The 22,131-nt window shown below is 37.0% G+C and overlaps 3 protein-coding genes and 1 pseudogene across 5 annotated transcripts; 3 read left to right on the top strand and 1 right to left on the bottom strand.

The window, feature by feature from the left end:
- Positions 1 to 10: 10 nt before the first annotated feature.
- LOC145906866 (uncharacterized) lies at positions 11 to 4,795 on the top strand (annotated as a pseudogene).
- Positions 4,796 to 6,249: 1,454 nt separating this feature from the next.
- On the top strand, positions 6,250 to 8,847 carry LOC145906079 (uncharacterized). Its single transcript, XM_082993461.1, has 3 exons — positions 6,250 to 6,408; positions 6,559 to 6,645; positions 6,730 to 8,847. Exons 1-3 carry the CDS (start codon positions 6,342 to 6,344, stop codon positions 8,532 to 8,534), a joined length of 1,959 nt encoding a protein of 652 aa, XP_082849587.1. The 5' UTR covers positions 6,250 to 6,341; the 3' UTR covers positions 8,535 to 8,847.
- Positions 8,848 to 9,039: 192 nt separating this feature from the next.
- LOC145906128 (uncharacterized) lies at positions 9,040 to 10,616 on the bottom strand. Its single transcript, XM_082993537.1, has 2 exons — positions 10,374 to 10,616; positions 9,040 to 10,283 (listed from the first exon to the last, which is right to left on the bottom strand). The coding sequence occupies exons 1-2, from the start codon at positions 10,438 to 10,440 to the stop codon at positions 9,139 to 9,141; spliced, it is 1,212 nt and encodes a 403-aa protein (XP_082849663.1). The 5' UTR covers positions 10,441 to 10,616; the 3' UTR covers positions 9,040 to 9,138.
- Positions 10,617 to 13,134: 2,518 nt separating this feature from the next.
- On the top strand, positions 13,135 to 21,901 carry LOC145905816 (NACHT, LRR and PYD domains-containing protein 14-like). Of its 3 annotated transcripts, none has more exons than XM_082993108.1 (12): positions 13,135 to 13,275; positions 13,343 to 13,441; positions 13,657 to 13,689; positions 15,518 to 16,836; positions 16,906 to 17,280; positions 17,838 to 18,005; positions 18,066 to 18,221; positions 18,455 to 18,616; positions 18,965 to 19,126; positions 19,578 to 19,739; positions 20,141 to 20,302; positions 20,747 to 21,901. In XM_082993108.1, the coding sequence occupies exons 1-12, from the start codon at positions 13,251 to 13,253 to the stop codon at positions 20,849 to 20,851; spliced, it is 2,928 nt and encodes a 975-aa protein (XP_082849234.1). In that variant the 5' UTR covers positions 13,135 to 13,250; the 3' UTR covers positions 20,852 to 21,901. The 3 variants fall into 3 exon arrangements, with proteins under 3 accessions (XP_082849234.1, XP_082849235.1, XP_082849233.1); XM_082993109.1 differs by having other exon boundaries at positions 15,518 to 15,718; positions 16,562 to 17,280; XM_082993107.1 differs by having other exon boundaries at positions 15,518 to 17,280.
- The last annotated feature ends 230 nt before the right edge of the window (positions 21,902 to 22,131 follow it).

Genomic DNA, 22,131 nt, shown 5'->3' on the forward strand with positions numbered 1-22,131 from the left:
ACTTGCGCATATGGAATTCTGGCTTAATCGTGATATAAGGTATGTTATATATGTGCAAAAAAGCCATGATGTTGGAGAGCTGCAGACAGGGTGTGTAGACGCACTGTTTCGACCTGTAAGGTCTCATCAGTGCAGCTGTTGACAGTGGCACTGTGCCAGCTTTTACACTAACGGGCACACTAATTTCCACTTTGTTGTACCTTTTGGTCAACGTAGATCCGTTGGGTACCCTATACTGAGTACCAAACAACAGAGAAGAACCACTGTGGAGCGCACTATGGCCAAACGAATCTGCTTGATAACCCATAGTGCTAAGGCGAAAACACCAATGTAATATTGGTAAGGCATAGTGATGTTCCCAGTTCCAAATTATCCGGCCCGGCCGGATCCGGATAGTTATTAATCAAATCCGGCTGGATAGAATGACAAGGATGAAATCAGTTACTTGAACGAGTTTTTAAACAGGACATCTTTGCAAGGCAAGAAACCCTCTGAATTGTTGCATGAAATGTTAATTCTTCTTAACCATTCTGGAGATTTAGAACCTAGTACAGAGCGCTTGTTAAAACGTTTCTTCATAGACAAGTTGACGCCGAATATTCGCTTAATTCTTGCTACCGATTATGATTTGGATTTGAATACTCTTGCTCTTAAAGCTGATGCCATGTTGTCCATAAGTTCTCCTAGTTAGCCTATTTCCCGTGTTGAGGAGGAAACATCAGTTAATGCTCAGATGCTTATGAATGACCATCTTGATCGAAAAATAAAACAGATTAGTTTAGTGGACTGTCTTCGCCGAAATCTTTTCCAACACATTCTTATAAACCGCAATATTCTTGCAATCATTCGTATCGCCCGAGGCGTGTTCATGACCAATCTTGGGTTAACTCTGCTCGAAGAAATTGGAATAGCTATGATAATCGCTTTCGAAATTCTTTTTCATCAGCTCCTAGACGTTTTTAAAGTCAAGTCAAAACATTTGTTACTCGCGTTATGGTTTTAATGCTCGGTCGTGTATTCCGCCTTGTTCCTTTCCACATTCGTTTAATGGTCCAAAAAACTAAGGCCGGCCTCCTCAAGGTGGGGTTGGAGAGGCCATAGGTTTTCTCACGAAACCTTTAACGTTTATGACTCCCGTTTGAATTTATTTTTTTTGTTGACACTGGATCTGATGTATCGTTGGTTCCTTTATGGTTTGTTAAGCATTGCTTCCAACGAGTTAACACCGTATTTCGCGGCATTTCTGGCAGTTGTCTTAAGATTTTTGGAATAACGCACTTGGAGGTAAATTTTGGTCCAAATCGTTCTTATTCTTGGAAGTTTTATGTTGCAGATATTGACCAAGGCATAATTGGAAGTGATTTTCTAAAATATTTTGATTTTCTTGTTGATGTCAAAGAAGACGTTTGATTAATAATTTTAGATCCTTTTCGCGCAACAGAGATGGACAGGAAGGCTTGCGTGATTACCATAATGCCCATGAAATGCGTAATTTTTATTCCAAATTACCATCTTATGAGCGTTATAATCATTACGCACGTAATAATCGACGCATATCTTTTCATGTAAACAATAAAAAGAAGTTTGTTCGTGTTGTCCAGCGAAGTAATAATAGTTATGGTGCAGTGACGTCAGATGTTGATAACAGAAATAATTAAGTGACTTTTGAACGAAAAGAAAAAAGTAGAATGAATTTGAGAAAATTATATCTGAATTTCCCAAGGTTACAGAGCCTATGCGCAGGGTGTCGATTTATGCCTTTTTCACCGTAATTGTTCGACACGCGACGCCACTGTTCAACACGGGGAGCGTAAATAAATTTTAAGTTACCGATATGCAGTACCACGAACAGAACAACGCTTTGTTATCTACCATAAATTGAATTACATATAATTACTCAATTTAGCCTAACGTATCGGTTAAGCCAATCTTGCAACATTCACATTGATCTTACTAGTTTTCTTTTTTCGAAGATTGGACGGCAACGATTTTCCTATTCACATGTAGTTGTCATTATTTTTTTGCCATACATGCTGGTGGCAAACATGGTTAGAAGACGTTGGTGCCAGTATAAGTCGTTTAATTTCAAACCGCAAACAACTTTTTGGGAAGAAATTTGAATTTCGAGTCTGTATTAAACAACAGCTTTGAACTGAACGGTTGCGTAGTGTTAAAAATTCAATGACATAATCGTTCGGGATCCCCACCCCAAAATAAATTTGTCTGTTTAGATGGCTAAATAAACGCAGCCGCAATAAATTTTTAGACAAAATCAGTTGTCGACCTAGACGCTTGTCTCCGGAAATGCTTAAGGTTGTACATGAACAGTTCGATGAACTTGAGACCAAAGGTATTGTTCGCCCTAGCAATTCTCCTTGGTCTTCTGCTATTCATGTTGTTCCTAAACCCAATCGTAAATGGCGCATCAAAAAGGCTAAATTTGATTACTGAGGCTGACAGATACCCAATTCCATATTTGGCTGATTTTGTTAACAATTTTAATGGTGCTGCTTGTTACATCTTATTTGCCAGTAATTGCTGATTTTTGTAAATGTACATTTTTCTCTACACTAATGTGTGACGTAATAATAAGAGACCAAGTTTTAAGTGACAACGCAACGTGGTTTTGTCCTTTTTGTGTCCGACAACTGTGCAGCACAGTGCTACGTCATTTTGATTCAGCAAAAGGTTTTTTGTGTTGCAAGCGAGCATTTTCTGGTGAGTCTATTTGTACATATATGTGTAACGACTGAAGTACCAAATAACCGAAATGTGTAAATTGTAATTTTGGCAAATTTAACTGCGATGACTTAGAAGTCAGTTCGCTGAACAGTATAGCTGCCCTTGTTGATGTGATTAAGTTTACACACGGTGTTGACGCTGTCTTTGTACTCACAGTGTCTCTCTTGCATTTGTACTAGTGATATTCCCAGTTCCAAATTATCCGGCCCTGCCGGATCCGGATAGTTATCAATTAAATCCGGCCGGATAATTTGGATCTGGCAGTTTGTTAACACCGATTCGTTTATTTTATCGGTATGGCAAAAATGTTTAATTGCCAAACAGAATGCTATGCTTATCATTAGGAACAAATAAACGTAGCCATTTATTAATATAGTAAAACACGTCAAGAAAAACCTAATAACAAACTACAGAAAAATCGGATGTCGGCAAGTATCACAGACAGGGCCCCAAAAACGAGTAATTTGCGAAATGTTTGTCCGTTTTTAGGACAAAAATGCTTTCCCAACTATCCGGTAAAATTAAGTGTATTATTCGGCCGGGTCCGGGTATTGAAAATTGGTCAATATCCGGCCGGGTCCGGGTACCCGGATCCGGAGCAACACATCACTAATTTGTACACACGTGAAGCGTGTGGTATTCAATCTTCTGTCGCCCAAAGTAATCGGTAAGCATTGTGTGTGTTACGTCATAGTGGCGCATTGTAGTTTATGCTGCCTGTTTCGTTTAGGTGTGCGACAGTAACTGCTTGGACCGTCTCTGTGGTCCAGAGTTTCCCGGTTCCCAAATAGTTGGTGAGCGTTATGCTGTAATTATCTACGTGAAGTGTATTTGTTTGACACATTGCCTTCTGTGTAGAAACCGTGTTCTAAGGGTCCACGTGTCCTACATGACCTTTCGTCTCCTCCCGACGTCTACGTCTACATTTCAAATTCATTCTTTCTTGCGTACTGCACACTCGACAACAAGAATAACATCAACTGAGTGGGCGAGTTTGAGGCCCATTACGGATACGCGTTTTAACCGCGGGAATTCCGCCTCGTGTGACGTTCCGCGCCAAGAACCGGGGCGCGTTCAACGGATTTTACAGATTTGTTTGGTTGCGGTTTAAACGCTACAGACAGCGCCGCGCCGCATTATTCTGCCACATTTTCAAACGCGACTATTCGACCGATTACTGCAAATCCCCAATCATCATATTCTACAGCTCCAGCCTCGTTTAAGTTATTTTGCATTCCCTGGAATTAATGACCAGGCCGCATCCATGTTTTTGCCTCGAGGTCAGGCACCGTTTTCGACGCCTTGTTATCCTGGTGTGTCCGCATCGAATTTCCCCCCCAGCCGAACTCCACCTTTCCACACCCATGGCAGCGAAACGATCTTGCGCTGGAAAATAAGCGTCCAAGTGTACTTTTAAATCACATGAAAGTTCTCTAGGGCAATTACCAAGATTTAAGTTAATATGCGGAAAAAGTATTAAAACAGTTGTTTTATGACAGATCAGAATGATATTGGGGCGACTATGGTTTGTCAGTTGAATTATTGGATGAAAAAACTGATTACATAATTTTGATTAGCGAACCAGGTAAGTTTCAGTCACACCAAGTGGTTAATAAACAGCATGTTCCACATAACGTCTCGGATTCCCAAACACATTTTTGCCAGCACTTAAATGGTAATAAATGATAATATGGAGAGGCGTCTAAGGGAAATGACCGAAGAGTTACAGGCGTTAAAATCGGCTCAAACTGTTACTTCTGCAACTCCCCGATTTCAGGCACCAAAAAGGCAAAATGGCGGATATCATAGGTCTGGAAACTTTGCATCACGCAACAACAATTACCGACCAACACAGCGCCGAGAATTTACTGCTCGACCACGCCCGAGACAAACCAACTTTAATGGCGGACGGGACTTCCAACGACCGCGCTTCTCACAGGCGCCACCTTCCGACTTGTGTTATTATCACAGCGGGTATGGTTCGCATGCATATAATTGTATTCCGCCCTGTTCTTTTAATCATCAAAAAAACGGGAAGCGTCCCTCTCATTAAGGGTGAACATTGTCAGGGCCGTCGAAAAGCATTCCAGCACTTTCATCATTTTTGATAAGAATCATAAACTTAATTTTCTTCTAGATACTGGCAGTGCTTTAAGTCTTATTCCCCGCAACTTAGCGCGTGAATTTAATCCTAGTTTAACTGTAAAAATGAAGTGCGCGCTGGGTAATGAATTTCAATTTTATGTGGAAATATTATCGTAAACTTACCTAAATAATGTAAACGAACAAAATATTGTGGGGTAAATTCAAGATTCTATGCCGCATATGCGCAAGTTATGTCAAATTACGCAACTCGTATTTCGAAACACTGGACTTAAGTCAACGCAAAGGTCCCTTTCTCCTGTAAACTGACGCATTCTCTATAGTTGTCTTTGCGCGCTTGTACGAGGTCCTAACGAGATGTGCTCGGCAAATCATTTTCCATACCGAGTTCCTCGCTCGTAAACTCCTCATTAAAATCAGTTTTAATGAGATCGGTTGTTTAACGAACGAGGGTCGGTTAATTGACAACTACCAGTCGGCACTCGGCTCGTACGTTTGCACCAACAGCTTATTAACAGGATGGAGAAAGAACGAAATATAAAATACTGTGAATAAATGTACAGAGAACACGATGTGTGCGTGGATCAAAGATTCCCACATTACTGTTTTAATGCAGTGATTCCCAACCTTTTTGTGGTTGCGTACCACTTGTAGGTAAAACAATTTCGACGCGTATACCACCTAGTTGAGTGTCACAAATGAACCTAGGTCCTAGGGGATGAAGTAACAAACATTTCAAGATTACTTCCGATTTTTTTTAAATTTAAACCATCCGCAAATTACTGAAAGGTGCTCACGTACCACCTGTAATGCCGTCACGTACCACCGGTTGGGAAACACTGGTTCAATGACCCTACATAACTCATGTCTAAGGCCGGGTCCACACTCACGCTTTGCGCCGGCGGATTCTTTGTTTGTTTCATTGCCGCGGGCGTATACGCCGGCGTGCGGGCGTACGCTCAGGACAAAGCTTGGAAGCGTGAGCTTTCGCCCACAAGAGGTCGCGGGCTTGCGAGCGCTCGGCGTATTACGCCCGCGACTTGCCGCTGAGTACGGTGGCCCACAAGTGCCACCGCGAAATATTAACGAATCGCGAAATATATTTTCACTGCGCGAAATATATTTACATCGCGCGAAATATATTTTGACTGCGCAAAATATATTTCGAGATCGCGAAATATATTTGCACTGCGCGAAATATTTTTTCACCGCGCGAAATATATTTTGACTGCGCGAAATATATTTGCACTGCGCGAAATATATTTTCACCTCGCGAAATATATTTTGACTGCGCGAAATATATTTGCACTGCGCGAAATATATTTGCGCTGTGCGATGTATATTTTCTTCGCGCGAAATATGTTGTTAGTTTTTATTAGAAATGCCTGGCGGGAAGTCTAGTTGTTTCAAGTTTTCACGTACATCTATATGCTACAGTCTGTGCATTTAAGTTCAAATAGAAAAATAGTTTGAGTGTTTTATCCCTATTTGTAATCATGTACTGCACAAATTGTGGAAGGCTACTTTTTCAAGAACACTTGTATTGCGCACATTGCGGACGCGGTAAGTGGTTTATTCTTTAATTGTCGTTTATCAGCCTTGTCAATCTGTTGTTTTGAGGTAACATTCTTGTAAATGTTAATATATCAGACAGACATATATGCCAGTAAAATAATATTGTGCAAGTATAATTAGATTGATTCTGTGTTGCAGAGAAAGCCCATGGCAGCAATCATCCTACTTTGTCTAAATCTGAAAATGAGGGTTCTGTGATTGAAAATGTTAATTCCAGTATAAATGGTTAGTATGCCAAACAACCTGTAGCTGAACAACTTTGGTTAACTTTGCAAAACAAAAGTTTAATAATACATGTAAAATCTACAGGTACATCATCCATGAAACGCAAAAGTGCAACAGAAATTTTGCCATTTAGTGAATTTAAAGCAATGAAAGGCTCACAATGGAAGCAAAGAGTGTCGAAAAAGGATGAAAATGAGGAAGTGTGTGTTAACATAGGCATGCTTGAATATGGAGGGAAAGATTTTAAGTTGAAGCCAGTTCGGGGTCAATCCATTATAATTAATGTTGGAAGAAAAGAGTGTGTTCAATCCATACTGAATAAAGCCAAAGAACGGTACTTTCAATTTTATCCAAAGAGTCAAAGACATGGTGCAGTATACCACCTTGCTTTTAAAGATGGACGAATTGTTGAAGTATTGCCTGGAACAAATGAGCCATTCACTCTAGTCAAATACAAGGAGAGCATTGGTAAAGATTACAAGAAGATCATGTTATATCTACTTGAATGTGACAGTGAAGATGATGAAACAAATGATGCAAGTAACATTGAATGCTCTGGTAATGGAAAACAATCTCCCTCTATTCTACAAAGTTCATTGCCTGATTTTACTGATTACTTTGATTCTAGTGAACTGGACAATATTATTGGCAATCAATGTGATTTGTTAGCCCCAAAACTCGAAAGGTATGATGGCAAAAAATTCAATGATTTGAATGCTGCACTAGAGTCATTGCATAAAAAAGTTGATGATTTAGACCAGTTGTTTATTTGTGTGCGCCGTGGGGCTCATATTCAACGTCAACTTAACTTGTGGAAAAGAGAAACCAAAAAGAAATCAGCAGAAAAGAAATTGGTTGTCCAATTTCAAGGTGAGACAGGGATTGATTCTGGTGCAATGGCTAAGGAGTTCTTTAGTCTTGTTTTGCAAAGTATTTGTGAACAATTCTTTCCTGATGGTGCCCCAGTTGACTCAATGCTTCATGTCCAAAATGGACATTTCAAAGCATGTGGTGAAATAATAGCTGCAAGTTTGGTGCAAGGTGGGCCAGCTCCACATTGCTTACACCCAAATGTGTTCACAATTCTTGCTAACATGGATTCAGTTGATATAACCAAACTAAATCTTGACCAACACTTTACTGAGAATGAAGGTCAACTGATACAGAGAGTTTGTGCTGACCCACTTGTTCATACTGACATAATAACAGAAAATGGATACACAGGCAAAATCAATATTGATAGCGCCAGTGAAATTAGTCGCACAATCATGGTGAGCATCACTAATAAGCGGCTTTGCTACCTCAAAGAGTTTGCTTCAGGGCTGAGTCTGTTTGGTTTGTTCAATGTTGTCAAAAATAATGCCTTACTTTTTGCACCTTTATTCATTCCAGGCAAATTGACTGTTGATGCCAATTATGTGTCAAGTTTACTGCAACCGCAATATTCCTCAAAAAATTCCACAAAGCGGTGCGTAGAGGAGAAGATAATGGATAACTTTCAAGATTTCTTGAACTATATTGAGGATAACTGTATTCGGGCCCCCACAGAAGAGGTTTTGGCTTACTGCTGTACTAACAGTGAAAATGAAGTCAATGTAGAAAATATTGGAGAGACAATGACTGCAGCAGCTGATTGTACTCCAGCTGGTGTGCTAGGTTGGCTAACAGGCCAAAAACATAGGCCAATATTTGGTGACAGTTTGTCCATATCTGTGGAATTTAATCATGACTGCATGAGCAACAACCCAAACCACACCATCTGTTTTCCTGTTGTTGGTGCATGTGCGAAAACAATTACGCTCCCTACAAAACATATGGAAGAACTTCAAGATTTCAAATCCATCTTTATTACAGCAATGTCCAATGGCCAGGCATTTGGTTTACATTAAAAAAATTCTTCTGTTTCATTGTTTATATTCATAAGTAGTTGTCACTTCATTGCATGTTTCAAGTGTTATATGGCAAAACAGCAATTTAGATTTTTTACGTACTCACTATTGTGTTCGTGACCGTCAGCATTGTCGAAGCAAAATTAGTGTTTTATTTTTTTATTCAACTGCCTCGTGTTTGTTTTGGTGAAACGTATTTCATCCTTTTATACCAAAATTGTTTTTACCTGACACTTGCTATTGCATTTTTGAGGTACTGCTGCATAATTGTGAGATTTTTGTGCCACTGCTACTTGCCACTGTACATTTATGCACTCACTTTTCTTCATTTACACTGCATGTTGTCTTTCACACTTTTCTATTCCATCATCTGTTTGCAATACAATGGGAAAAAAATTCGATTTGTATCCTAGCATTTACAAACCACCTCTTTTAGATTCTAGTAGTGCAGTACGCTGATTGTTAATCAGTGAGTAAAAAAACAATTTTTCACAAAGTTGCCTGTGTTTGTTGGTGTAATTTGACAATTAACATACTTGCACTAACAACAAAGTTCAATATACTGAAGTACAAACATGCATACATGGCTGTGGGCTTTGACTTTTTATTCTTTTGCAACCTCCATTATCCCTTTGTACATTGCCAGTGCTTCTGCACAGGAGGTTGGCATGACAAATCCAAGTTCAGTTCGAACATAGTCAAAATATTCCTCATATTCGTTCACTTCTTCGGGTGGGGAAATATCATTGCACACCACTTGAAATTTCTCTTGTGAGACTGCATTTATCATGTCTGCTCTTCCACCATACCTTTCTGGCATTAAGTAAAGTAAATTTGGGCGACCAGCTATAACATTGTGTCTTGATTTTCGTATTCGATGACTATTCCAGTGATCCATTACAAAATTTAAGTCACTTTGTAGAACTTTGGAGAAGCAATACCACACACACTCCTTGCTTAAAGGAAGTGAATAATCAACAACACCTTTAAACTCGAGATCACCAAAAAAGTTTCGCCACCAAGAAGTACGAAACTTGCACAATGTTGACCACCAACTTTCAATTCTCTGATTCCTTGGTGAAGGAACGTATCGATGTGCATTAATACTGTTTCTGAAAAAGCACTGTGCTGCTGCCAATATCCCATTTTCTGTGCCCAAATCAGACACAATTTGCACTGGACAACCTTGTACATGTGAAACAGTTCTAAGGTACATGGAAGCTATAGTGTGTGGGCATTTATTGGAGCGTATAACATGAAGCCATAGGACCTTACGACTAAAACCATCAATGGCTGCATGTATGGAAAAACCAAATGGCTTTAATTTATCATAACCATCTATATGCCAGGCATAATTGGGCCCTGGATTGTTATACTCTCTGCGCTTCAGACGATGGCCCCTCCTGAGTTCACAGCCATCAGGATCAATTTTATTCAAAACTTCTGCAACAAAGGATCTTGGAACTCTCAAACCCTCCATCTCCAAACCATGCCACACAGAACGGTACCCCCCACATGAAGATGGACCTTCTAAAATTTCTTTGATTCGTTTTTCAGCATCATTTATAATATTCGGATCTTTTTGCCAAGCACCACGTCTATGCAGCCCCATTTCTTGTAAGCGTCTTTTCAAGGTTCTCAAACTGAAAGTTACATTGTGGTAATTTTGCAACAAATGCAAAATTTCAGAGTGTTCATATCCTAGTTGAAAGTAGTGGGTGATGAGGTGTGTTTCATCAAAGGTGGTCCCTGCAAGGAAAAATTGTATTGTCCAAACCGAAATAACAAAATTGCAATGAATGTAGGCCAACTGGAAATACACAATACAAACACACTTACCATGGCCACAATGGGTACAAAATGAATGATCAAGTCCCACATAGTGATCACAATTTAAACAATTCATTCAGTTGAACAGTCCCTGCCAACAACTGGAGTAGGTAAATGCTTACTTAGCTGATATAGTCGGTCACCCGTCGTGCAAACATACGAACGGAGTGAAATCAACGAGAACCTGGCCTGTCACTACATTTTGCGTCACAAGAAATATATTTCGCGCGATGTAAATATATTTCGCGCGATGTAAATATATTTCGCGCGATGTAAATATATTTCGCGCGATGTAAATATATTTCGCGCGATGTAAATATATTTCGCGCGATGTAAATATATTTCGCGCAGTGAAAATATATTTCGCGATGTTACGAAATTTTATTTGTAGCGGTCGAAATATATTTCGCGATCTCGAAATATATTTCGCGCAGTGAAAATATATTTCGCGAAGTGAAAATATATTTCGCGCGATGTAAATATATTTCGCGCGGTGAAAAAATATTTCGCGCAGTGCAAATATATTTCGCGATCTCGAAATATATTTTGCGCGGTGAAAATATATTTCGCGCGATGTAAATATATTTCGCGCAGTGAAAATATATTTCGCGCTTCGTTAATATTTCGCGGTGGCACTTGTGGGCCACCGTAGCTGAGCGTATACGCCGGCGAAATCATTTTGATTTAGCTCACGCCCGCAAGCTTTGGAATTAGGTTGTGGGTCGAAGGTATAGGTGTTGTAAGTGGAAGTTTGATGTGGTCTAGAGTATTTTTTGAGTTTAATTACTTTCGAAAATTAATCACAAACTGTTTTTTTTTAAAAACTTTAAGTAACAAGACATTTTACCTTTGAAACCAAAATAGAAATTTGTTAAATCATGTTAGCTTTATAAAGTTGTAAGAACAGTTTTAGTAGAATTAACGCTTCAAAAGAACATGTCTAGTATTATGTAGAAGGGCAAAATCAACTTATCAAGATAATTTACACGTTGATTATACCATGGCATGTTTATATCTTCCAGGTTCCAGCTTTTGCATAGTTTAGGTATTTCCATTTAGCTAGTGAAAAAGCTGTTTAAATAGAAAATGTAAATTGTGCTCTTGCTGGCCAATTCACCTAAAAACCAAACAGCTTTTTGTTGTACAATAAACTAATGGATATTTAGACATGATTTCAATATCTTTTGGAGCAGTATTTCATGTGGTTTTATTTGAAATGCTTTGAGCAAGCCTCCTTTCTATTTTAAAGTGAAGTATCTTTCATTGGAATATGAACATGCATCCACTAACAATCAACATGTTTAAGAAAATGTTGCTGGTTTTGATCATACCATAATAAAGGTTGCTCATGTTTTCAAAATGTTGAATTGTTATATTTGGTATAGCTATCTTTTGCATCATCTACTGTTTAGCTTTAAAAATTGCATGTGATGTGATGCTTTAATTAAGTGATACATTGTATGGTTTCATGATACTGTATATTTGTCTAAAATGTGTGCTCTTATTTCTTTGTGAGGTTTTCTTCAATGTTGCCTATACATTTTTCTGTGTTTATTCAGCACTCGTTGCCAAAACTCAGCAGCATTGTTCAGAAAAATTTAAAAAGGAACCCAATAAATTCAATAACATGAAAGAATACCAGTTCACCATGACAACTACTCCAGTGATTAAAGTACTAATAAACATAATGATCATAATATCCGCCATTGATTTCAAACCAGTAACTTCTCATTTCATTTCTCGTATTACTTGTTCATTTGTGTTTTAGTCAATTCCACAAAATAAAAAGGTTTCATTTGGTGTTATTGTTCCATTGTAGATGCAGGCAAAAGTTTTTAAACAGGGCCTTTTGAATGTGGTCATTGCATGAGTTGTGCAAAACCAGCCAAACATACTTCAGTTGTTCTTGGTGATGGTTTTGACTAATGCAATACTTTTTGCCTTTGAGCACTTTCTCATCATTAACACCAGCATTCACCACGGCCGTAATGTCTTCGGTAATAAACAGCACATTTCTCACGTTTTTAAACGCCATACAAAACAAAGGACCAAGTGTGATAACTGGCAGCGAAAATACGCCGAGCGTGAGTGAGGACGCCGATTTTTTCTTTCCGCCAGCGCGCGAGCTCGCCAGCCCAAAGTTTCTCTCTCTGTGTGGAAGCCAATGCGCCAGCGCGCGAGCGTACGCTACGCTCGCGACAGTTTCTGTGTGGACCCGGCCTTAAAGTGACGTACTTTGGAGTGTTTATACTTTTCTCGCAAAGGAAAGTTTACCCATGGAACTGCATTTGGTGTAATAAGCACTTTTGTTGGGAGGCGTCAAAGAGAAAAAAAACAATTCTCATCAAAGAGATTTTAAGACCAAGTAGCATTCGGTGCAAAATTCGTGACTAAAATAGAGTTTCTATATTTCACGCGTGTTGCCCCAGAAGATGCGTGCAATGTTTAACTGAATTAAACTTATGAGTCAGCATGTTAGTGTGAAAAGTTGTCAGGTCAAAAGATTTGCTTGCCAACAACAGTGCAATAAATCGGAGCGAATTTACGACAAGTTTTATTGCAGCTTGTAAATTTGAGTTTTTATTGGCGAAGCGAAACTCAACCAGCTCACAGTCGTCAACGTAGATTCAATTTAGCAGATTTGATGGGCGAGTATCGTCCTATGTAGCGGGAATTTGAGATAGACCTAAATGGATTGATGATGTATCGAATTTTGGAAATCCCAGTGTTACAACTTTGTTTGAATTTATGAATTTTATTTGTTTAGGAGGTAAAATTAAGATGTATGTTTTTTGATGTAAAATTAGTTTCCTTCTGATAAAATCAAGAGTCCTGATTAACGATATTCTCAGATTGTGAAAAAAAGGGTGTTGAGAATTTTCGGAAATGGCGGAAGAAAAACATTCAACCAGTAACTGAATTTTGTGTTACTTATTGTTAATATTTTTAACTAACACTACTTTCAACGTTTCAAACAGACTCTACGTTCAAAGATTGCACATTTAAGGATGTCATAATAAACACAAATGCTGGTGATGTGAACACTGTTGAACCTCCAGCTAAGAAACTTTGTCCAGGTATGTTTTTAACGTACAAAACTTTTATATATTTAGGTTGTCCATTTCTGGACGTAGCCCAAATGATAATATTTCTTAGGTGCAGAAAACTTGGAGTTTACTAATTTAAGTCAAACTTATGTTGACGTCATTAATGCGTAAAATATATATTAACTGTTGTTTTGCATGTAATTTATGTTGTTCTATGTTGTTTCATACTGTAATTTGTTTTTCAGGTGGAAGTTCATCAAACAGCTCAAATCTAAATGGTAAGCACAGAGTTGGGTTATAAAGCATTTATAAATATGATAATAATGTTTTTGTGTAGTAACCACATTATAAAAGATTATATACATTTTTACCTGAAATACTTTTAAAAGAACTAAAAGCTATTCTTCTAGGGCAGTGGCAGATCTAGGGGGGGGGGGGGATGGGTTTGGTGTCAGAACACCCCCCTCAGCATTTTGGCATATTGTTTTAAGGGGTGTAAAAGTGTTGTTAAATTTCTGCTACGCAGTATTGAACACTACGACCAAGTGTTCGTCTCTGCTTTGTTTATTGATTGGACTCACTGCATTCATGTGGTGATGACCGCTTATGAAAAAATCGTTTGACGTGCCGTTGGTCAATAACCCATCAACTGTTTTCAAAAACGTGACCTTATAAGTTATTTATTTCTGCTATAATTTCTATACAGCAGCTGTATGCTGTAAGAGTTACAATTGTTTGACAAGATTCCACCAAAATATATGTAGCTAATCACAAATATTTATCTACTGCTGAAACATTGATGTATATTTAGCGGTGCAAGACCACATCCTAGACCATTACAGATTTATTTTTTGTAGGCACAGTTAAAAAACAATTCCACCTCAATTATACTCTTTGAGGATACAAACACAATCGTAATGTTTTGTATTATGGGGTTTGTTTTTGCGTAGTTTGTTAAACTGGACAAGCGCACATGCACAAAAGCAACTAAAAAGTCTAGTGTTACGCGGAAGTTGTTTGATATTTTACTACTGTAATGCATTACCTGTTTTTTAAAGCTAAATTTGCATGGTAAATGTCCCAAAAAAAATTGTAATGCATCTAACGGCTTCATTAATTAGGTACCAGAACCGATCACTCCCCTCATATTTTTTCTAGATCCGCCACTGCTCTAGGGGTATCTTTTTGAAGTGTGCAACAAAATTTTTAAAATTCATAAATTTAGAATTTTTATGTGTGTTTTTGACGTTTTCAAAAAAAATTATTCAAAGTTCAGCCCATGAATTTTACACATTATCATCAAAATAATTTTGACATTTACATCATATTGATTTGTCTTTTGGTCCCTTTAATGCAACTGTCTGTGAGCCAGTGATTATTCTGGCTTGTTATATGACATGTACAAATTTCATTCATTTTAATGTTAATTGTATATATGAAATTAACATTAAAATGAATAAAATTTCTACATGTCATATACCGAGCCAGAATAATCACTGACCCACAGACAGTTGTGCATATTTTATCACACTATTAGGTCTTATTATAACAGCTGGTGGTTTGTCACTGTTGTTTGGGACCCATCAGATAAGCATTAACTTAAAAGTATCAATGTCTCAACTGCCTGTAGCTCAAACGTTGAATGGTTTTCATTTATTGTCACACCAGATCACAGTCAACCAGAAATTGACATTACTTTATGTGTGGAATACATGATGTTAGCATTGATTTTAAGTGAAATATCCAACTAAATATTTGCAAAATATATCATAAGCTAAATTAAATGGTTTAATGGGTTCTGATTGTACTTTCCATGAAAAAAATTAAAACGTAATGTTAAATTACAAAAATATGTGAAGTTAACCTTATCTGAAATCGCATGTGGAAGTTAACCCTTCAATATTGTTCTCACTAAGTAAACATCGCACTTCACAGATTCATTCATAACAATCCCCAGTTACATGTAGCAAGATGTTGTATTTAAATGAACTACAGACAAGGTCACTGATTTGAGCTGTTATGTGTTTTAACCTATTGGAGCAGTCGGTCTGTCTGCAGCTCACCAAAACATTTATTGGTTTTATTGCTAATATCACATGTTTATAGTTGAGGATATCAAGAAAGAATTACGAAACCATGCTGAGAAGGAATCTTCCCTAAAATGTGGTCAAGAGTATGGGAGGATTGTGGATCCAGTTGAACTTGTCCTTGCTAAATATTCTGGGGGGTCAAATCCTGATGAAACAGATCCAAAAAAACGTCGAGAACGGTTGGCTAAGTTAATAGATCAAGGAAGTGGACTCAAAGGTGACATTACAGTGGAAAACATGTTTGATAAGGCAAAACTTGAAGCACAAGAAAAACTTAAACACAAAGAAATTAGTGAAGCAGATGTTGATAAATACAGCAAATGTATTGCAGTTGTTGGTGTAGTTGGTGTTGGCAAAAGTACTTTGACACAAATTCTTCTGAAGCATATATTAGACAAAAAATGTTTGATAAATGCTTCTTTTATATTCTACATAAAGATATGTAACATCGATTTTGAACGGAAAACGGATTTGTACAACTTTCTTTTTTTCCCCCTTATTGCAAATGTAAGTCTGTCTTTAGGAAAAAAAGCAATAGGAGAGTTGATTAAGTTTATCCTAAAAGATCGGAACACAGCAGTGCTTATAGATGGGCTGGATGAAGCTGGTACTAAAAATTTAAAACAAAACTACAAACCAATTTCGCCTCTTCTCAAATACAAACCTATGGCTTTTATATTTAATATTTTAAATGGAACTCTTCTACCCCATGCTTACAAGCTGGTTACTTCCAGAAAGACAGAATTTATGGATGCCCATCCAAAATACCGACCAGAGTTTGTTGTTGAAATCTTAGGTCTTAGCTCAAATGCTCAGAAAGAACTAACTAAGCGTGTTTGTGGCAAACAACATGAAGAAGTTCAAGCCATGCTACATGATAACTGTACACTGTTAGAAAACTGTGGTGTGCCTGTGAAAATGCTGATAATCCTTCATTACTTGCTGCAAAGAATTAAGTCAGGAAATAAATGTGCAAAACCAATTACGATTACCAGCATATATGTTGACATGCTAAACACATACACCCTAACAAAACATTGTACTTCCCCTTTCAATGTAGATGCTGTAGAACAGCTTGCTGGTTTGGCTTGGAAAGGATTTCATGACAAGAAAACAATGTTTTCTGAAAGTGATTTGGAGAAGTTTAAAATTCCGTTGAAGGATCAACAGTCATTTGTTGATACTAATGTTGAAATGCATCCAATAATGGGGATTTTTACACAAAACAAAACAAGTTTCTTTGTGCATCGCTCATGGCAAGAACTGTTGGTTGCACTCAGGCTTATTCTCTTCATGAATTTGGATGAGATGGAAATGGAGTTAAAAGATGCTGAGGTATTGGGGGAATGGAAAAATGTTCTCACATTCTGTTTTGGTCTCTGCAATGATGACATTTTTGAACAGGCCAAGAAACTGACCCAATCTGAACAAAATCAAAAACAGGAAACGATTTCGGGAAAGCAAAGCATTTTGTCTGATGTTGTTGTAAACATAGCAAAACCTCTTGAGAATATGCCAGACCTTCCAAACTTGGCAGACTGGTTTCATCTTTTTGGATGTTTAAATGAACTAGACAACAAGGTCATCATGAGTAAGGTCAAACCATATTTACGTCCTGAATATAACATGGAAGGATTAACTTTCTCCTCGGATGTGAGAAATTTCCGCACAGTTTTTGAACATTGTAAGAAATTTCCATGTTTCAACTTTGTTGATTTTCCTGTTGTTGGAAATGTCTTCCTAGATTTTGCAGAATTTGTGGAAGAATATGAGATTGAGGTTAGTTGAGGTTATCAGTTAAACTATTGATGCAAAGATACTTCACTTGTTGACAGCACAAACCTAACTTTTATATATGTGTTTGTGATTAACATTGCTTAGTTGCATGAGTGTATATTTTCTAATATATGTTAGTATATGCAGTGATATTAACTCGTAAATGTTCAGCCCAGAGGTTGGCAACCCCTGACATGCCAAGAACCAGTTAGAATCTTTTGTAATTAACCACATCAAACTCGACGCCACGAACGTGTGTTGGCAAGTATTATTTTTCCCTTCCAATACACATGAACCAAATTAAACATCACAATTTTTTGTGAACTTGCAAAACATACAGAAACACCCGAATGCACCAAAAGTTTGAAGTTTATCTTTATTTGTGTATTTTCCCTAAAAAAGCTTGTGGTTTGAATGGGGTCAAAGTGGGGAGTGAAACAGCCACATGGGGCTCCCAGAGTCATGGGTTGTCGACCTCTGGTTTAGCCAGTGTGATTTTTTGTTCCATATGCATTGATGTCATCAGCATTTGTTCCAGAATTAAACTTTTTCCATCGTAGATTTATGAACTATGGTTAAAGAAGTGGAATGACGAACAAGCACCATATCTTGCAAAGTGCATTCCATTAACAGAAAGACTTACATTGTCTTCAAACCATCCCAACAAATCATGTTTAGAAACATTGAATTGCATTAAGGACTCGCTAAAAAATGGATGTCCACATAAGGTTTAAACTTTTTTTATTATTGAGTGTTTGTATATTCTGTAGTCATTTGTTTTATTTCAGCTTAAATTCCTGATTCTGGATGACTTCAATATAAGCAATGATGATCTTCTTTGCTTGGGTGAAATTCTTCATTGTTTTGAAGTACTTCAGATTGTTGGTTGTAAAGTGACTAAAGTGGACAATCTTGCCACTGCTTTGGCCAAACTAGATACACCAGTAAGTCTTATTATGTTTCTGTGATGTCCTAAATGTAAACACATGTTATGTAGTATTTGCACTTGCAAAACTGGCATATTAATGCCAGATATTAACTTACTTTATAAATTAAAGCCAATGCAAAGCACACTGCCATGCTACATTTTGACAGCAGGCTATGGGTACAACTGTCTTTAATTAAACTCGCCTAAAATATCTTTGTCGCCCATAGGCCCAACTTTGTTTACTTTCAGATGGAATCATTTTCTCTGGAAAACAACAACATCGGAAACTCTGGAGCAGAAAAAATTGGAAAATGCTTGAAGAATGTACAGAAACTGGGATTGGGTAAATGTGGAATCACTCCAGAAGGAATTCCGTATTTGTCTTCAGCTTTGCTCGAACTACCAGCTCCAGTAAGGTTTTGCAATAATGTAACTTGTATTCAACTGAACTACTTATGAGAAAATTAGGCTACCTCTACAATATGTTGCTGGTTGAGATGGAAAGGACACTAATATGTTTATTTAGTTTTTGAAAGTTTGCAAACACATATCTAAAATAAAAACTGATGACAACCTTTCATGTGATCTTGAAGCTTTAGTTTGATAAAAGTAACTTTTCTTATCAATTGGGATCATTACAGCATATTGTAATAATTATCAAACAAAAGTTCACTCTTGCAAATTTAGCTTGAAAACATCAATTGTTATTTCAAGCATACATAGTGTTTTTATGTTGCATTCATACTAAATATTTTTTAGATGGAATCCCTTGATTTGTTTGGAAATAACATTGGGAACTCAGGTGCAAAAGAAATAGCAAAATGTTTGAACAAAGTACAGAGACTGGACTTGGGGTATTGTGGAATAACATCAGAAGGAATTCCACATTTGTCTTCAGCTTTGCTCGAACTACCAGAATCAGTAAGGTTTTAGTTCTGGTTTAGTTCACTGCTATATTCTGTAAAAACAGGTTTACCAGCTCGAAGTGTTACTTCTGAGAACATTACTTTGGTATCACTTTCCCAATGAATTAATTGTTAAACTATCACCTTTCATGAATGATATGAATGGGTTTCATGCACTTACATTTTGCATCAGAGTCCAGATATTATTGATTACAATATAGAAGGACACTGATAAGTTTATCTAGTTTTGTTTAAAGTTTGACAGAATGCTAACACTGAAATGAACAAAACTTGAAGCTTTAGTTTGATAACAGTAACTTTTCTCATTAATAATGATGTTTACAGCATGTTGTGCTGATAATTATTGAACAAAATTTTATAAATGCAAATTTGGCTCAAAACGTCAATAGTTATTTCAAGCATGCATAGTTATTTTATGCTGCTTTCATATTAATCTTTTTTTTTAGATGAAAGAACTTTATCTCAATATAAATAACATTGGTAACTCTGGTGCAAAAGAAATAGCAAAATGTTTGAACAAAGTACAGAGACTGGACTTGGGTAATTGTGGAATAACATCAGAAGGAATTCCACATCTGTCTTCAGCTTTGCTCGAACTACCAGAACCAGTAAGATTCAAAATACTAAATTTGTATCAGAATCAATATGTTATTGGTTACAAGAGAAAAAGGACACAGATATGTTTACATAGTTTTGTTTGAAGTTTAACATGATGCTAACACTGATATGAACAAAACTGGTCACAACATTAATTTTTATCTTGAATCTTTAATTTGGTAACAACAATGTTTTGCTGATTGCACGCACATATCTGTTCACTGCTTGGTTTGTGTTTATTATGACATTGCTCTTTTCACATTTAGAAAAATAAATAATTTAAAAATATATCTCGATTGTTTATCATTTTGTCTTTGATGCAAAATTTCACTTATGGTTTTTGACGACAGTTTATTATTTGTTTGTTTACCCTGAAGTTGACCTTTAAATGCTTAACTTGGAATGTTTTTAGATTCAGAAAGTCAATTTAATTGGAAACCCTATTGGTGATGATGGCTGCAAAAAACTGTCAAAAAGTTTGGCTAAAGTGAAGAACCTCATTTTGTTTAGCTGTGGAATTACTTCTAATGGATTAAATGCATTGGCAAAAGAATTGTCAAAGTTGGAAGATCCAGTAAGTTACAATAAGTGGAGTCCCAGCATCTTTCATACATGAGTAGAATATCAGTCTGTTAGATGGTAACTTGACTGAATTGTATGGCTGGTTGTTGAAGTTTATTTTTGTGTTTACAAATACTAAAATTCAACATTCAAGAATTTTACAACTAAGTTTGAATTTTCAGCATTTTGTGACAGACTAATGAAGAAATTTACAGCTTTACACCATGCTAGCAGTGCTAATCACTTATAATTGAAAACAAATTTAACTGATTACATGTTTACTATTAATGCCATCAGTTCACAGCTTACCAATCATGTCAGATTAACCACTACATACAGTTGTGTGTTTTCTACCTGCAAATATGTTGGTCTTTGTTGCAGTTCAAATAAGTTGGTCTTTGTTACAGTTCTAATACTGGTAGGTTTATGTTTAATTACATCAAGATTTATTTATTAGATGGAATCCTTGAACATTAGTCCAAACAACGTGACGAAGGAAGAAGCTGAAAACATTTTCGGGGAAGTTCGAGGAAAAGTACAGAACTGGCGTGGTTTGTTTTAATGGGTCCACGCTGATTAGCAACACTGTTTAAAGGAAAGTCAAACATTTAAGTCTTATGTGCTGTATAACTCTTATGCGCTGTACAACTCTTATGTGCTGTATAAGTCTTATGTGCTGTATAACTCTTATGTGCTGTATAACTCTTATGTGCTGTATAACTCTTATGTGCTGTATAAGTCTTATGTGCTGTATAACTCTTATGTGCTGTGTAAGTTTTATGGGCTGTGTAAGTCTTATGGGCTGTATAACTCTTATGTGCTGTATAACTCTTATGTGCTGTATAAGTCTTATGGGCTGTATAAGTCTTATGTGATGTACAACTATTATGTGCTGTATAAGTTTTATGTGATGTACAACTCTAATGTGCTGTATAACTCTTATGTGCTGTACAACTCTAATGCGTTGCATAACTCTTATGCGCTGTTTAACTCTTATGCGCTGTTTAACTCTTATGCGCTGTATAACTCTAATGTGCTGTATAACTGTTATGTGCTGTATAATTCTTATGTGCTGCATAACTCTTATGCGCTGTATAACTCTTATGCGCTGTATAACTCTTATGGGCTGTATAACTCTAATGTGCTGTATAACTCTTATGTGCTGTGTAACTCTTTATGCGCTGTTTAACTCTTATGCGCTGCATAACTCTTATGCGCTGTATAACTCTTATGGGCTGTATAACTCTTATGCGCTGTATAACTCTTATGTGCTGTATAACTCTTATGCGCTGTATAATTCTTATGGGCTGTATAACTCTTATGCGCTGTATAACTCTAATGTGCTGTATAACTCTTATGTGCTGTATAACTCTTATGCGCTGTATAACTCTAATGTGCTGTATAACTCTTATGCGCTGTATAACCCTAATGTGCTGTATGACTCTTATGTGCTGTATAACTCTTATGCGCTGTATAACTCTTATGCGCTGTATAACTCTAATGTGCTGTATAACTCTTATGCGCTGTATAACTCTAATGTGCTGTATAACCCTAATGCGCTGTATAACCCTAATGTGCTGTATTTATATATTAAACTGATCGTTTGACTTTGGGTTACTGAGTAGCGCTTTTATCAGGAGTCAAATACACGGCAGTGTTGTTATTTTGTGTAGACGTTTTAAATAACGCCTTACTTAAAATTTGGTGACCCCGACGTGATATTTAAATGGACATTTTAACCTTCTGATTTAACGTGTTGTTATGTGCTTTAATTATGTCGCAAATGGCTTCTGGTGTAACTCCCCAATTTATAAAAAGTGCGATCAAATTAAAAGGGGTTGG

This window comes from Ascidia mentula, chromosome 6, assembly GCF_947561715.1.
Source record: "Ascidia mentula chromosome 6, kaAscMent1.1, whole genome shotgun sequence".
Classification (NCBI taxonomy): Eukaryota; Metazoa; Chordata; class Ascidiacea; order Phlebobranchia; family Ascidiidae; genus Ascidia; species Ascidia mentula.

Coding starts and splice junctions, on each gene's coding strand:
- LOC145906079 (XM_082993461.1), top strand. CDS start 6,342: ATGTACTGCACAAATTGTGGAAGGCTACTTTTTCAAGAACACTTGTAT. Junction 6,409..6,558: donor TTGCGCACATTGCGGACGCG/GTAAGTGGTTTA, acceptor TCTGTGTTGCAG/AGAAAGCCCATGGCAGCAAT. Junction 6,646..6,729: donor TGTTAATTCCAGTATAAATG/GTTAGTATGCCA, acceptor TAAAATCTACAG/GTACATCATCCATGAAACGC.
- LOC145906128 (XM_082993537.1), bottom strand. CDS start 10,440: ATGAATTGTTTAAATTGTGATCACTATGTGGGACTTGATCATTCATTT. Junction 10,284..10,373: donor TTGTACCCATTGTGGCCATG/GTAAGTGTGTTT, acceptor TTTTCCTTGCAG/GGACCACCTTTGATGAAACA.
- LOC145905816 (XM_082993107.1), top strand. CDS start 13,251: ATGGCGGAAGAAAAACATTCAACCA. Junction 19,740..20,140: donor TGCTCGAACTACCAGAACCA/GTAAGATTCAAA, acceptor GAATGTTTTTAG/ATTCAGAAAGTCAATTTAAT. Junction 20,303..20,746: donor TGTCAAAGTTGGAAGATCCA/GTAAGTTACAAT, acceptor TTTATTTATTAG/ATGGAATCCTTGAACATTAG.